At 42.4% G+C, this 17,876-nt stretch overlaps 1 protein-coding gene across 1 annotated transcript in view; it reads right to left on the bottom strand.

Annotated features, from left to right (window-relative positions):
- Nucleotides 1–17,876, bottom strand: part of LOC306943458 (contactin-associated protein-like 4) — a 148,430-nt gene that overhangs the window by 113,256 nt on the left and 17,298 nt on the right. Inside the window, exon 2 of the mRNA XM_079529820.1 lies at nucleotides 12,902–13,012. Coding sequence (XP_079385946.1) covers nucleotides 12,902–13,012 — 111 coding nt within the window. The remainder of the gene's footprint in view (nucleotides 1–12,901; nucleotides 13,013–17,876) is intronic.

Below are 17,876 nucleotides of genomic sequence, written 5' to 3'. Positions count from 1 at the left end.
TCAATACACAATACAGTATGGAGAGCATCCTGCCTGTACAATACACAATACAGTATGGAGAGCATCCTGCCTGTACAATACACAATACAGTATGGAGAGCATCCTGCCTGTACAATACACAATACAGTATGGAGAGCATCCTGCCTGTACAATACACAATACAGTATGGAGAGCATCCTGCCTGTACAATACACAATACAGTATGGAGAGCATCCTGCCTGTACAATACACAATACAGTATGGAGAGCATCAATACACAATACAGTATGGAGAGCATCAATACACAATACAGTATGGAGAGCATCCTGCCTGTACAATACACAATACAGTATGGAGAGCATCCTGCCTGTACAATACACAATACAGTATGGAGAGCATCAATACACAATACAGTATGGAGAGCATCCTGCCTGTACAATACACAATACAGTATGGAGAGCATCCTGCCTGTACAATACACAATACAGTATGGAGAGCATCAATACACAATACAGTATGGAGAGCATCCTGCCTGTACAATACACAATACAGTATGGAGAGCATCAATACACAATACAGTATGGAGAGCATCCTGCCTGTACAATACACAATACAGTATGGAGAGCATCCTGCCTGTACAATACACAATACAGTATGGAGAGCATCCTGCCTGTACAATACACAATACAGTATGGAGAGCATCAATACACAATACAGTATGGAGAGCATCCTGCCATGTACAATACACAATACAGTATGGAGAGCATCCTGCCTGTACAATACACAATACAGTATGGAGAGCATCAATGCTACATATTGTGTGTTCCATTCATTGATAAATAGTTCACTGAGCAGCACTTTAGATCTAAGATTACATCCTCACACTCCAAGAATTTGTGTATTCTTAAAACATCAAAAGGCCACTCTATACTTCACCCTCTTCAAAAAGCAATTAGCATTTCAAAGTCTTTCAAAAACAAAAACAAAGCTAAAGACCAATGGGATTCAGGGGACCAAGTGAAGAGCTTCCATAATTAGCCAGGACAGGATGCTCATACAACATCATAAACAACAGACTGCCTATAACAAGTACTAGACTTGGTTTATGGCACACATCTAAAAGTGCAGGTGATTTATATGATAATATACTCAACGCTGACGAAGGCCCTTGGCCGAAACGCGTTCGTTGTGTTGCTGCTTGCAGCTTACCTTTCCCTGTTAAAAATGAAACAATAAAGTGCCTTAAAGGACTCCGTGAGTGCTAGTATTCTCCTTCTTCTAAAAGTGTTTCCTGACCGTGCACCCGGTAAAATGTTCCAAGAGAATGTGACAGTGGAGTTGTGCGTGCTTCCCTCTTTTCAAAATATACAATCAAAATCACACCTTTGTGAAGTGAGGGGTGCTCTTATCAGCATCCAAATGATTATATCCTAACATTTACGGACGATACAGTAATCCTTAATTTATTGAAAAAAAATCCTCCAACATCGACTTATATAAACAAGAGATAGCAGGGGCTGTCAGGTGGTGTGAGGAGCAAAACCTTATTTTAAATGTAAAAAAACAAAGGAGATCGTCTTTGGTCCAAGGTCTGTGGGGGATATAATCTAGTACATTATATCAGGAGGTTGGTATAATTTCCCATCTATGATACTACAGTACTGATTCAGCGTTTCATTGTGATAAGCCTTGCATCCAAACCTTAAAAGTGTTGGACTGTAATGTATTGATCGGTCAGTACTCAGTAGGTCACATACACTCCCATATGAGATAGCATTAGTCAGGAACAGTGTTGTAATGTATTGATTATTGTGTGTCTGTGTGTCTGTGTGTCTGTGTGTCTGTGTGTCTGTCTGTGTGTGTGTGTGTGTGTGTGTGTGTGTGTGTGTGTGTGTGTGTGTGTGTGTGTGTGCGTGCGTGCGCGTGCGTGCGTGCGTGTGCGTGCGTGCGTGCGTGCGTGCGTGCACTGTATACTATACAGTGTACACAAAGAGAGAGAGAGAGAGAGAGAGAGAGAGAGAGAAAGAAAGATGCGTTTCAACTTTTATACTGAAGCTTACAGCAATAGTTCTAAGCCTGAAGTCCATAAGGTGCTAACTTATCCGACGAAAAACGCAAAACCAAATGTAGTGCAGAGGCCATTAACTCTGCCAATCGGGCAGTAGAGCTGCTATTGTCACGGTATAGTTTGCCAATTCTAAATAGAGCCTTGTCTATTGTGGGTGGACGGTTGTGTCTGTGCTGAGGTGTTTGCTGTGTATGTGTTAGTGTTTGTTGTGTACATGTGTTGTGTTTTGGTGTGTGTTGTTGTGTCTGTGTGGTGTGGTGGTGTCCTCTCCATGTTTCTGTGTTGTGCGAGCAGCGAATATCCAGCAGACATGACCCTGGCAGCGCAGGCGGGTCATGTCTGAACTTTTCTTATTGGAAAGCAATGCATGAGCACAGAGAAAGAAAGATGAGGGGGCAGCGGCAGGGGGATATTGTAGGAAGGAAGCAGGGACAGATAAACACAGAGGCCGAGAGAGTAAAGAAGGCCACCTCAGACCTAAAGCTCATCTCTCACAGAGGAGCAGCTGTAAAGAAAAGATTTACAGTGTCCACCATGTCAGGAATAATTGAAACAGAGGTGAATTGATGTTTGATCGTCAAGAGAATAGCTTCTTTCATGGCTGTGGCTCTAAATCAAGGAGACCTCCCTGTTTCCCCCCCGTCTGCTCGCCTGTCTTTGCACCAAACCTTTCACTGACTGGAAGCGTAATAATAAAGTGAGGGCCACTGGGTTAACAGCTTTGTCAGCGAGTCAGATGACAGCATTGTTTAATTGACTGACTTGACGGAAATGTCATTCATATTTAATTAAATGGGTGCTAAACACAGCTCCCTGCCACTTTCATCAACCTGTTATCTGGATGATGTTGCTGGATAGTGCCATCTGTATTTGTCTTTATAAGAATATTTTTGACAGTTGCTTTATTAGATAGGAGAGTGTAGAGAAACAGTAAACTCAGGTCAGCGAGAAGGGAGAGATATGCGAATAGTGCTGGAACAGTAACAACATTACTGTAGTGTTGGACCATCAGATATACAACATGCTTCCTCCACTCAGCTGATGGCCAAAGACTATGTTTTATCCCCGTCCGTCCGTGCATGCGTGCGTGCGTGCGTGCGTGCGTGCGTGCGTGCGTGCGTGCGTGCGTGCGTGCGTGCAATAAGACCTGTGAACACTCTGGAACTATAGGAATGACCTGTGACCTGTTAAGACTAGGATTATATTTCTTATCCGATGAAGCTGAAAATTGGGGGCCAGTGTGAACAAACCCTCAAGACCCTCTACTGTAGCTAATCACTGTTTCTGATCTCAGACCCAAACCCAATGGTGAAGAACCAGTTTATCAGTCTATATCCAGGCATAACCACATAGCAAATAAAATACCACACGTCTGTAACAGTTACTGGTCTGACCAGGACATTAACCACTTTAACTCTGGTACTCCTATTTTGGGAATCAACACTTTATTTTAAATGGGGCTGAAGAGGTTAGATATAATGATTGATACTACAGACCAGCACTTCTGCTATAAGGTGTCCAACTGCCCAGAACAGAACAGACTGACTGATCATCAGTATCCACCTGATGATTACTGATGACAAACACAGTAGTTACCTGACGTAAAGTTAAAGGGGAGATGGAGGAGAGAGAACGAAAGAAAGACAGACAGACAGACCGACAGACAGACAGACAGACAGACAGACAGACAGACAGACGTGAGCTTTGCCTTCTCTCAAAAAAGAGAATTGCAGCATTTTCATTTTCATGTTATCTCTAGAGATCAGTGGCTAATCTCAGATCATTTCCATATGAATAACATTTAGAGACGGTCATTTATCTCAACCCCACCGGCCTTTGACTAGCTTCAAGTTCCATCCCTAATTACATGTCAGACAAACAGAGAAACCCTGACAGCCACACCAAGTCATGGAGACAGTGGTGGAGCATCATAGATTTCCAATTTCAAATGTTTTGACACATTTCCAACCTATCCGGGAGGCTGGGGATCCAGGTGTAGTGACCACTAGCTGAACACCCCGAGGGGGCACAAAGGCTGACAGAACGCATAGATCAATAACTGATTAGCTACAGTAGCGGCCCTCGCAGGTTAACGGGCTTTAATTAAAGTCTACCAAAAAGACTTCCAAACGTAATGCTTTCAGAAAGCGATTACTGCGGTGGGGATAGCACAGTAAAAGCCTATACTACATAATCGCAGCGAACCCGTTTGAATGGAAAGACTATTTAAATGTTCAAAACTACTATTAACATTTTGGCTAGAATACTGAAGCTGTTCAAATTGGTTCTTCCAAATGGAACTGGAAACAGTAAAACATTAAAAGGTAAAACTAATGATTAATGGTTAGACACGCACGCATGCGCACGCACGCACAAGAGAGAGAAGGCATTGAGGGAGAGAGACAGCGGTAATAACATGAATAAAGGAGGAGAGAGGGAGGTGAAGGTGGGGGGGCGGGGCTGCAGCGTGAGTGAGAGAAAAGGCTAGAGAAAAATAAAACACGAGAATAGAGGAATAAGAAAGAGACTGGATATTGTATTTCAGAATGAATACTTAACTACTTAACTTAATTACCGGTACTTATTACTGTGTTGCTTGCTGAAAACAGTGACTTTGTTTGTGCAAGGGCAACTGAAAAAAACGTGCTGCATTGCATCACTTTATTTTTTTCAGTTATAAATGTCTTACTGTATTTGATCAACACGATCAACTGGCCTAGTATGAATAGTTTCCTCGTGCTAAATGCAGGGCCCGCCTGCAGTTCCAGCTCTGACCACTACGTCTCGTGGCTTCAATGTTGGCCAGCCACTCTGGGGTATTGGACCTGCCCCCAGAGGCAAATTCAAGGAAACAAACAGCAGAGGGCGCTGTTTTCCCTTTTTTTTGCCGATGGATTCCCATCATCAGCTCTGGTTCAGTACAGGTTAAACTTGTAGACAGGCATGATCATCTAGTGTGACTACAGAGAGAAGATAGAGATACTATACCAGGAACAGCTACAGTCTGATAGCTTTTATAAAGCATCTGCAACTACAATAATTTGCCCTTAACTGCATTTGAGCAGTGTGGCATACACATAAATAGCTTTGTTGTTTATCAGCAAAGGGACTTTGGATTGAAACTTGCCAGGATGTGCCAGATTTTCTTCAGTTTAATGTAGCTAAATTAAATTTCAAAGTTAGTTTGCTGTTGGTCATAAAAAGAGCTGTGGGTGTTATTCCCCAGACATTGAGAGTCCCTCTGTTAATTTGGCGGATAAATGAAAAGAGAATGTGGCTGCTCCTCTGAGAACAGCTAGAGCAGGCAGAGTGTTAACAGCAGCAGGAGATGGAAATGAAAAGGAGTCATTCATTTATTCATCGATTTCTTTGGTAAACACCTGGGATTGTGTCAGCTTTGCCCCTTTTCTACTAGAGGGATTCTGAAGAACGCACTTTTCAAATGTACCATAGGCTTTGGGGATTGGCCAGAATTGAACTGAATTAATGAAGCCATGTTATAATACTGTCAACGTATGGGAATATGTCTTTCATTGTATCGAATGCCATAAAATAAAAATGTCCCAAGTAATGTGGAGAAAGCACACAAAAACACACTTTTACGCTTACTTAATTTCAAGACTTTTGCAAATAGTAACTATCGTACACTAAGGTGCACATAGCTTTAACTGCGGACGTCTCTGCTCTGCCACAATGTTACTTTAGCCAGTGATGGATATTTTATAGACAGTTGACACACTGACGGTGCACAGGACAAACTGTAGGTTGAGACATGCGATACTGTGGTGACTAACATAGAGTAAACTGCTTAGGTATTTACAATTAGGCTGTAAAGACAAAGTCTTTGTTAAGAATGCTGCCAGGCACCCCAGGGGTCTGGGTGCTGTTTCTAATCTTGGTAACATCTCGAACTGCTAATCAACAGCTGTGTGTGCAGGGAGCTTCTTGCTCTCTGCTCTCCTCTTACACCTGATATGAGTCTACACTGTATTTGGGCTTTAATCATTTAGACTGGTTAACAATACAGTTTGAACTATTTCATTACATGTGTTCTGCATACTTCATATATAGTATAGATAGTTAATTTGTCTTATTGGTATAAAACATATAGTTCGTTACATGAGCTACATGCCGTGTCCCTCCTCCTCTCACAGGAAGATCCTGTGAGAGAAACTTGCTGATTGGCTCTCATAAAAGCAGAGGTAGCCTGTTTGTGTCCAGGGAGGCGGGATCTTGAAGTTAGTAAATACGGTGACGCTGTGGAACTGCCGAGAGTTCACACTGATTAGCGACATGATGTGACTACTGTATTTCCACGGGGCTTTCTGCCCGTGGGAGCCTTGTAACTGAGTGAATTCTGTTCAATAAAACTGATCAGATGTGACGACTAGAACCTGCGCTTGCTTCCTTTCTTCCACTCGATCCATCGCTGCTACAAAGACACATTGGGTCACTTGGTGCATAAATATACATCACCAGCATATGAGATTGCACATGAACCATGCAGCCGTAGCCTATTGAGGCGCTCCAGCACAGATCATATTAATTACTCACCTAATGCTGATGCCAAAGTGTGTACATTGTTTAAGTGGGTTCTTGTCATGGCAGCTTGGTTACAACCAAAATGGACTTCCTCGTCCTCTTCAAAATAAGAGCTACTTCTAATGATTAGTCAACACTAGTTTTCAGTCTGCTTACAGGACATAGCTAGACATTTGTAGTACGTGACACCAGAGCTTGTAATGGGGTTGCATCTTCCAGAGTGCTTGGCTGTAATGCACCGAAACGTTGTGTCAGGATTCTCAGGAAATAAAATTCTGTCCCAGCGGCCCCAGCTCTTGGTACGCAAATGTGCCTCCATGCCTTTGATCAGCCGGTCAGCATGCATTTAGTTATGTGCATTCCTGGTTGTACAGTACCCGGGCCAAAGGGATTATGTTTTTACCTGTGAAAACAAAAGCAGTACTGGACTGATCACGAAGGAAGAACCACCACCGCAAATGGTGGCACCATAACAACTTCATGTTTGGGCCTATAATTCTTGAACCGTACTGTGTCGTAAAATAACATTTTCCTTTCCCCTGGATTACATGGATAATGGCCATGTACAGTAGGCCCCAGTGCCACCCATTTGAGATTGACTAGATTTTCCACAATTTTGTGTTTTCTTCAAAACACACTTTTGCTACTACTCCTACTAGATGTTGTCCAAAACTCACACAAATCGGTACTCATGTGTTCGAGATATTTATCAGTCAGATATTTCGTATTGCAGCCTGGGGGAGATTTGCGTCGGGAGGAGGCACACTTTCCAATTGAGTAAAATACATCTTAAAATTAAGTATGTCTAAAGGCATTATCTGGGAGCCTAAAGTCATGTCAACAATGACTTTTTCAGTGTATTGTTACAAATGACATGAATGCAGCAAAGTAGGAGAATAGGACTACTTAGATGAAAACATCAGCATTGCAGCAGGTGTGGTCTGACTATACAGTCTAAATCAACAAGGCAGTGACCAGTGGCCATGGTCCAGTTTTATATCAGATACAGAAGTCATTGGTTCTCATTAAAGAGTCACAGTCACTTCATTCACTGAGTCATAGCTACTCATACAGGTTGAGTCATAAGTTCCGTAGCATCATAGTGTGTGCTTACAGCCTCTGCCACACACTGAGCCAAACATTCTTAGCCTCCTAGGTGATGAGATCATTCAGATTCCCTGCTGATCGTGTGCTTTGATGCTGGAATAAAAGCATCCCTTTCTTCCATCCCTCTAGAGATCATACTGGCGGCGGTTTTCTTCTCAAAGACACCTCCCTAGGGTCCATCGCGTGAGTGATGCCGGGTGGAAACCTTGTATGTTCCAAACCGCTACTTTTCAGGAAATATTCCATGTACCGTAATTTCGGGACTATAAAGCGCACCTGAATATAAGCCGCACCAGCTAAATTTAGGGGAAAAAACAAATGTGTACATATACAAGCCGCACTGGACTATAAGCCGCATAGAGGCCATAGCCGGCCATAGAGATAGATTTAGAAGGTCCCCTAGTGGCCGTTAGCTGTAAAAATCCATACATTAGCCGCACCGTTTATATAGGCCGCAGGGTTCAAAGCATGGGAAAAAAGTAGAGGCTTATAGTCCGGAAATTACGTTAGATGTTATGTAGCCACAAGCTCTTGCTAATACTTTAATTACATTTAATTAGTTACATTTTTATAAATTCCACACATAGATTTTCAACACGGCTTTCTTACTTTGGACTGGTTATTGTCTCCACCAGGCTGAATAGAAGGCATGGGGGAGAGTATGTTTATCACTCCGTCCATCCACCCTGTGTCCGTCCGTCTGTGTACAGCTAATCTCCGGCACCGTTGGCCCGAGCGATGCCAAACTTTGTGCACACACTCCCTGTTATAGCTCCACCATGAGGCAGATTTTCACATCTTTACCTAACTGCACCGATCTGCGTGACACTTTGCATGCACACTCGAGGCCAAGGGAAAACCTTTGACCTGCATTTTTCACATCTGCCTTTTTTAGTGCCACCAGGAGGCCGAATTTTGTAAAAACACATTTTTTTATATTACTCCTCCAGATTCTCTCGATGTGAGAGATGTGATCAAGACGGATCTGTCAGATATTTTATATTCCATCCTAATTGGCTAACATTGGCTTCCAAAGATTGACCTGTTTTGAACAAAAAGCCTCAAATCATGAATGCAGCGTGCAATTTACGTGACATTTTTCACTAGGCTGAGGAATAAATCCCACCCTTTTCACATTGGCCTGATATAGCGCCACCAACTGGTGGATTTTTGCAAAACACATTTTTGGAACAAAATGCCTCAAATCATGAATTTGAACCATTTGAACATTGGCCGATTATAGCGCTAGCACGAGGCCACAATAACCAGCCCATGGCCTGGTGGAGACCTGTGCTCCAAGGAGCACTTTTTCTAGTTTTAAATGTATTATTAAAAATCACACCCGTGTGAACTGAGTGGTGTAAGGTCTTATATAGACAATCAACTGTGGTCTGACGTAATGTCTGACGTAATGAAATCACACCTGTGTGAACTGGGTGACCATAGCAACCATGCTCATTTTTTGGTACGAACAGACACGTAAACTAACAAAGCTGAAATCACACCCTTGTGAACTGGGTGACCATAGCAACCATGCTCATTTTTTGGTACGAACAGACACGTAAACTAACAAAGCTGAAATCACACCCGGGTGAACTGGGTGACCATAGCAACCATGCTCATTTTTTGGTACGAACAGACACGTAAACTAACAAAGCCAGTTGTAGGAGTGGTTTACACCACTCAAAAGGTTAATCTCTATTGTATCCATTATCTTTAGATATCGTAGCTATGCATTCCCTTTGTGTTTAGTTACTTTGAACTGTGATCTCCTTCACAGTGGATGGTTTCAGAGCAGCCACTCCTGCTATTTTTCAAATGATGCAAGTGCAACAGTCAAACAATAGGTTTGCTCAGGATTCAGTGCTGTGCTTGACTTTGCAGTAGCATTCACACACCTATATCATTTTAATATGCACTAGTATCAAGTCAACCAGCATACATACTGTATCAGTGGCATGGGATTAAAAACAGTGCTGAAATCAGGCTCATTTGTTATGAATACAGACAGAAATCCCGTGTAACTATTTAAAGTGATGGATATCATTGTTAAGTCCATTTTAAGTATCTGCTATACCTGGCTGAGACGTATACTATCTACAGTAGGGGTGCAAGAGTTAATTAGTTAGTTAATAGCAGATGTACAAGCTCACAACCCCATTGTGTTGCGACAGGTTGTGAGCATGTAGATCAGCTAATTTTGTTATTTGTGTGTGACACCGCTGCAGGTATAAAGAGCTTTTTAAGGGCGTAATCAGACTAATCGATTTAGTCGATTATAAAAAATCACACCCGTGTGAACTGAGTGGTGTAAGGTATAGCCTGTCTGACGTAATGAAATCATGTCTGACGTAATGAAATCACACCCGGGTGAACAGGGTGAACATAGCAACCATGCTAATTTTTTCTGCACAGACTAACAAAGCCAGTTGTAGGAGTGGTTTACACCACTCAAAAATAAAAGGTGTGAAATGAGCAGATCTACAATCTCTACAATCTTGTAGAGTTTGCAAGATAATCTACTTCCGTTTGTAGGTGATAAATAAACTCCTGTTTTTGTTAGAGGGATAACATTAGATTTGGTCTGTTCCTCAAATCCTCATCCTGGCAGGTTGCAGCGGCTGAGCCTGTGACGTTTATGCGCGCGCACGCGCACGCACACACGCACACACACACGAGAGCAGACTGTTGTGTATTTTTTTGAAGGTGCACAACAGCTTGTTTGTATTTTATGCTGAGATGTTCAGGCAGCTAGATTTATTACTCTGAGCAGTGGTGGTGGCCTTCTGCTGAGTCTGTGATGTACTATTCCAATAAAACTCCAATATACAATACAAACACCAATATATATCTAGGTAGGAGCTCAGGTGGGAAGCAGTCAGTCCACCATTCCAGCTCATACTATACCTCTCTCGCTGTGCTCAAGGTTATTACAGTTTTGCATTTGTCATTAGTTTTGATTTTGATTTCATTATGACTTTTTGTTTTCAATTTCAGTTTAGTTTTAATTAGTTTGGGTTAGGGTTTGTTTTTTTGAAAAGGCTTAAGTTTTAGAATAGTTTTAATTACTTGTAGTGTTAGTTTTAATTGTCTTTATTGTTATTGTCCCATGGGTATTTATTAGCAAGTAACGGTATGAGTTAAAACAAGCATAATTATTTTCAGATGAATGCAGTTTATGGTTTTATTCTATTTCCATGTCTGTGTTCAGGGCTCTGACAGCTGCAGGGAAAAACCTCTAGGCAAACCTCAGGCTACCGCTAACCTCTAGAGCTGGATGCAGCTTATCATGAATTATGTGCTTGTATCTTTATTTTTGCGTGCGTGCGTGCGTGCGTGCGTGCGTGCGTGCGTGCGTGCGTGCGTGCGTATGTGTGTCTTGCTTGAGCCCTCTATATGTTCCCAGTCATCCAGTGAGATCAAAACATTTGTGTGAATCCAGCTGGATTGGTGGAGGGTCAGTCACAGTTCAGATTTGCAATATTATTCTGGAGAATAGTATAGGCTACATGTGCATAAAGTCAGCGATTGAATAGTCCAATAAAATCCACTGCAAAACTATGGCAATTCAAATATAAGCTGTCTGGCTGTCCATTTTCTCTCTCTCTCTCCATATCTCTGTCAAGGTTGTGTCTAACCCAGCAAAACCAGTAGAGTAGACTGTGTTGTATTTTATTCTTGGTCCCCAGTGACCTGTAGCCACCTGCGAGGACTCTCTCTCTCTCTCTCTCTCTCTCTCTGTTGAGTCCTGTCACTGCTGCCCCTATACTAGAAACACCTGGAAACACCCTCAGCGTTCTACACCACCTGCTCCCATAGGAGTTGCTGGTGTAACAACAAAGCTTTGCATTTGTCAGTAGGGACGGATTCTCAGGTAACTCCTGTCATTAGTAAGTGAATGCTGTGAATCACTGAATAACACTGAATACTGAGTTGGACTGTGAAACAGCAGTGTGTCCAGGGGGTGGCCTGGGGTAGATTCGTAAATACACCCTCAGAGCACACACACCTCCTCCCAGTGGAAAACTGAAAAGCCTGATGAAGTCATCACAAAATGCGATGGTTGTGGCTTCTTTGGTACTCTGACTATTCAACACGCATCTACAGTATGTGCAACCAAACAAGGTTATAATCATGTTTACACATGGGACAAATTAATATTAATTTTAATGCTTTTCAATGATGATTGTACATTAACGGATATTAGAGCGCTCTATGACGCCAACACGAGAGCAGAGTGCTCTCAAATTGGACCAGACCCAAGCATATTTACAAATGCACCCAATAATTACATTTGTATGATGCCACTCTAGTGTTGCCATGGGAAGGTTTATTCATGTTCAATTATACTTTAAACAAGAATGTAAGAAAGTAGACTAGGCCCAGGCTTACTTGGGAACGCAAATGCAAGTCGAGAACGGCAGAAGTTAGAAATGTTCTACCCAGTTATACCTGCCTCTTTGTCTGTCTGTGTCCATTTTATGCCAATATATGGAGATTTCTGTATGTCTGTCCGTATCCGGCATGCCCAAATATGGAGTCAAGCCAGTCTATAACTGTCACGTTCTGCAATGAGCTTGTCTTGTCACCATTGTGGTAGTTAGTGTGGTTGCCCTACCAGACTATAGTCATGTAATGACTATAGTATGTTGCTGGGATTTAATGACATTCTGCTGGTTAAAACATTGCCAAGTTCATGATCATTGGTCTAGCTGAGATACATGATTATCATACAGGTACATAAATATATGATTAATTTAAAATAAATGATATTGCCCAAGATCCGTGAGAGCCTTAGGATTTTACATTCTAGATACATTCACTGCAGTCTACAATCCAGCAATCAGGTTGAGTTCCATTGCAGAAGGAAAAATGCAATTCAAGTCGTGGATCACTGACATTATAACAAACCAACAGTAAAGGCTAACTGGGTCAGCCCTCTAGTGGACTGACACTGTTCCTCTGGTCCTATAGAATGGCCATGCACCAGCGAGGAAACACAATAAATAGAACACTTTCTGCTGTATTTCATCATCAAGGCCATATCGAAAGGCCACTAACATACCAAAACCCAACATAGTAAAGGTTAGATGATGTAACACAGCTCAACCTAGAAATCCATCCGTTTATTAAAAAAGAAACTGCCCGTCTCCCTCAAAGTCCAAACAATAAACCATCATGAAGTAGCAGAAAAATGTTCCTCACCTTCTCTCCTGTTGAGCTTAGCGAAGCCCGGCCCGTGGCTGTTGGACAACTGGGAGGAGCTTCTGAAGGAAGACGGAGGCAGATTGGACACCAGGGAGCTGTCACACGACTCTGTCAATCAATCACAAAGCAGAAGAGTGTTGAGTTTGTTGTAGGATGCATTGGAGTCATACTGAAAATAACTGAAGCTCAAAACGTGTCACTGCTGCAATGCGTTGTGAGCTTATATAGATCCGGGGTTATTTTCGGTCCACGACGAATCCAGGCCATCGAGTATACATTAAGTATTCAGGGTTTCAAGTATGATACTACAATATTTTGCATTGGAATATTATAAATGGACTATAACAAATACTCTTCTATAGTCATATATTAGTCATATAGTACCAAAATGGTACATCCTTGGATTCATGTGTGTGTGTGTGTGTGTGTCACACCACACAAGCCGGCTGGGACAAATAACTCTACCTATGGCAAAGACGACCGCCCGCCCGCCCGCCCGCCCGCCCGCCCGCCTGCCTGCCTGCCTGCCTGCCTGCCTGCGTGACAGAGAGATAAGTTTTTATGTGAGTCCCAGGAATACACAGACCCCCCAGGGAATGCTTCGTGGACCACTTGCCTAATAATATTGTGTGACCATCCCAACTTCCCAAGCTCATCCGTTAACAATCAATAATGTTACATCACATTACCCACACTGTACATCATTTGCTGTTCATTCGAACGGGTATGGGTACGGGTAAGGACTAGTAACCAAAATATGACAAAAAACTACCATAGTCCTGAAAGGAAAAGAACTGCAAAAAAGTCCAATGAGAACAGAATAAGGTGAGTGGTGAAAGATGTTGTACTGTACACCCCATAAATCGTCAGAAATTCCCAGTGGAATATATTTGTAGGGCGACAGGGACCGACAATAAAAGGGTTAGAGTCGTAAAAGGTACGGTGTATTTCATTTTAATGACTTGACTCCATTATTGCTCTGCGCTAGGTTAGTGTCAACGTGACTTTCAATCACAGCTTGTACAGCAGCGTGACTGTACGGCACGTGTCCCAGTTAAATAGTACTGTGTGGTTCCGTAACTTTGAGAAACATGGCAATCTTTTCCACTTGAGGTTAAGATTATGTTCATCTGACTGTTTATTATGTGGACAGGGTCAGCCAATACGCACTACAAGCAACTGTACCGACAACTGTACTGACCACACACACAAACACACAAATGTGCACAAATGCATGCACGGGATTGCATGCATGCACACTATATATTATACAAACAATGAATGCATTGTGTATATGCTGTCACACACACACACACACTTCAGACTGGTGTTGACAGCCATCCTCCAGCCCGTCTTCTCAGAGTGAAAAGCTGTCAAAGTGTTCATAATCGCTAAGATGACAGAGAGAGAGAGCAGCCTCCAGCTCTCATCATGAGTGCAAGACAATAATCCTTCCAAGTAGTGAGGAATATAAAGGAGAGTATGTGCTACCTACCACTGCTACAGTATGTGGTATAAATATAAAGGAGAGTATGTGCTACCTACCACTGCTACAGTATGTAATATAAAGGAGAGTATGTGCTACCTACCACTGCTACAGTATGTAATATAAAGGAGAGTATGTGCTACCTACCACTGCTACAGTATGTAATATAAAGGAGAGTATGTGCTTCCTACCACTGCTACAGTATGTAATATAAAGGAGAGTATGTGCTACCTACCACTGCTACAGTATGTAATATAAAGGAGAGTATGTGCTACCTACCACTGCTACAGTATGTGGAATATAAAGGAGAGTATGTGCTACCTACCACTGCTACAGTATGTGGAATATAAAGGAGAGTATGTGCTACCTACCACTGCTACAGTATGTGGTATAAATATAAAGGAGAGTATGTGCTACCTACCACTGCTACAGTATGTGGTATAAATATAAAGGAGAGTATGTGCTACCTACCACTGCTACAGTATGTGGCTAGTGAGCCGGGAACATTTTATTCTTCTTTTTCTGGAATTATTGGTAAATGAATGTTGTAACATCAGCATCTGAAGAAACTAAGGAATGATTGAATATATACTGCATGGGAATGTTCAGGTGGATAACATCTGGCTTTCAGACATTACGTCATGTGGAAGCCAAGTCTATGGACCTTTAATGTTTGTCTTATTCATGCGCCCCAAAAAATCTGCCAAGTCTATGGACAAAAACGAAACAGGCCTCCACTCGTGACTAGGGATGGAGCTCGAAACTCGACACCCGAAAAAACCCGATAACAAGCTTATTGAGTACCCGGTATCATTAAGCTTTGGGCTTATCAAGCCTGTTATCAAGCATAGCAGCCCATGACGTCATGTTTAAACAATCAAGACAAGAGGCGATCAAGAAAAAAATCAAATTACTCACACTGGCACAAACATGTCGGTCTAAAAGTGTGCTGACTGACACAGGCCAACCAGCGCTGTCCGGGTAAACAAAATTACGCTTTTAAAGTGACGGTACACACATTAACCAGCTAACACAACGTGTGCTAACGATTACCGCAGCCCGATTACCTCTGGCGCTACGCTGATAGCATTGGACGACCAACCTTTTCCAAGACCGACAGCAAATGTTCTCTTATAGCAAGAAGTCCACTCCAGTTAAAAAAAAAAGATTTTACCATCTTCCATTCTGGAGATATTTACCTTTATGTAACACCTGCTTTTGTAGTAACGTGCTCTTCTTGAAGAGAAAGCCTAGTTAGGGACCGTTTTATGTCAGACATTGACAGGCAGTTGTAAAAATGAACACAAAAAATATCCTATACATACTATACACCGAATGAAAGCCCTACCCTACTTTTACGAGGAAAAAAGTACACATTGATCCCAAATACCCTTCGTCTGTAATTGGCTTTTGTATGAGCTAAAGAATGAGCATAGGGACTGAGGGAACATATCGTAGCCCACGTTACTACTGTTTTGTTTATTTTTTGTGATGATGATGATGATGATGATGACGGATCGGGTAGACGCCAGGCGGGCAGATAAAACGATGCAAAGACGCGTTGTCATTATTTATCCATCTATGTACGTGTCCGTCACTGTGTATCGTTCCAACTCGGCTAGCCGAGTTCGCCGAGGGACGGTGGTGCTGTTTTCCTCCGAGGTGGAAAGACTGGTGTGAGGCGAGGTTAGTGTTGCTGTGCCCCTCCAGTAACACAACAGCGCGTATTTGCATTGTTCCATCTGACCGTTGATCATCATCATAAAAAAATAACCGTCCACCGTCCCTCGCCAAGTTCGCCGACAGTTAGTAGACGATAGTATCGTCCCTCTGTGAACTCGGTGAGGGACGATACAAACAACAAACAAGAAAACTATCACGGATTGTATCGTCACGATACAATCCGTGATAGTTTTCTTGTTTGTTCGAGTATGCAGAAGGAAAGGAGACCGACTTTAGATCTGTGTCCATCATGGAGCCGGAACATGTTCCGACAGACACTACACAACACTACACGACAATTTACGTCATATGTGGACAAGCAAATTGGCTATTTTCGTCCTATACAAAGATTAAATTCCAATGAATTAACAATGAATGGAGAATTTACGTCATGTGTCTGATGATGTACAGTACGATGATAAGAGCGCCCCTCACTTCAACTTCAATGAATGCTGATCGGACATCCTATGCTAGACAGAGCAGGCTCATTAAAAGGACGAACTGGCCATACTCGTTGGTGTCCTATTTACTTCATGAATAATATTCTGACATGTTATTGAATAAATGTACTGTGTTCAGAAACCCTACGGATAAGTGATATCCCATTGGATAACTGGATAGTGAAATGCCATGTTATTGGCTGATTGACTGGTGAGCTGATTACCAGACAGAGTTGGCTCATTAAGGCTGTTGTCAGAGGAGACCTTTGCAAGCATCATGCACTTTATTGGTTATGGAGGTTGTAAAACAGGGGGCTGGATGGCAATAGAATACATAACACAAACTAATGAACTCTTTGTTGATTTTAATTGTTCTCTCTCTCTCTCTCTCTCTCTCTCTCTCTCTCTCTCTCTCTCTCTCTCTCTCTCTCTCTCTCTCTCTCTCTCTCTCTCTCTCTCTCTCTCTCTCTCTCTCTCTCTCTCTCTCTCTCTCTCTCTCTCTCTCTCTCTCTCTCTCTCTCTCTCTCTCTCTCTCTCTCTCTCTCTCTCTCTCTCTCTCTCTCTCTCTCTCTCTCTCTCTCTCTCTCTCTCTCTCATGCGCACGCGCGCCAGGCTGAAAGGCTGGGAGGTTTGTGAGTGAGTGGGTGAGTCTGGAGATCTCTGAAACCACTGGACTGGTCAGTGCCAAACTTTGTGCATGCAGCCAGTCGTCCAAGCACTCCTTTCTCCAGTCACATTTTTCAAATCGCCCTCATGGTGATGCTGTACCAGGCAGCCCAAGGAGCCTGCTGGTTGGTCGGTCAGGGACCAATCAAAATTAGTGTGAGGGCCCTATTTCTATAATACCATATCACGAATACAACATCCAATCAACCTCAAATATGGAATCCGATGTTCAGGGCCTCTACAGAGCGCACGTCCAAAAGCACTTTCACTTCTTCCAATGCAATTTTTTTTTTCCCTCACAGCTTCCTCGGATCAAACCCCAACTTACATAGCCTTGTCTAGGCAAACCAACCTGGCGGAGATGCCTGCTTTCGAATCAGAACAAGGAGGCGGCTGACAATTACGATCCGTTTTTAACATACTGTAACATAATAGAGTTGTTCAGGCATTACTTCGTATTTTATCTATCTATCTATAAACATATGAGGTACCTTAGCATGTTAATTAATTAGAAATATTTAAATATTTCCAATCACGTTAAAATACGCTAATATAACTATATTAAAATAATACACATGACATTAACAACGGAAGCTTGTGTAATGTCGCTTGTGCGATCTGCCTGCCTGGCTCTTAACAGAGCGAGTTACAACTGACA

The sequence above is a fragment of the Electrona antarctica genome (genome assembly GCF_951216825.1).
Source record: "Electrona antarctica genome assembly, chromosome: 19".
NCBI classification, from domain to species: domain Eukaryota; kingdom Metazoa; phylum Chordata; class Actinopteri; order Myctophiformes; family Myctophidae; genus Electrona; species Electrona antarctica.
Note: the sequence above shows the minus strand (reverse complement) of the source record. Positions and strands in the feature narration are given on the sequence as shown.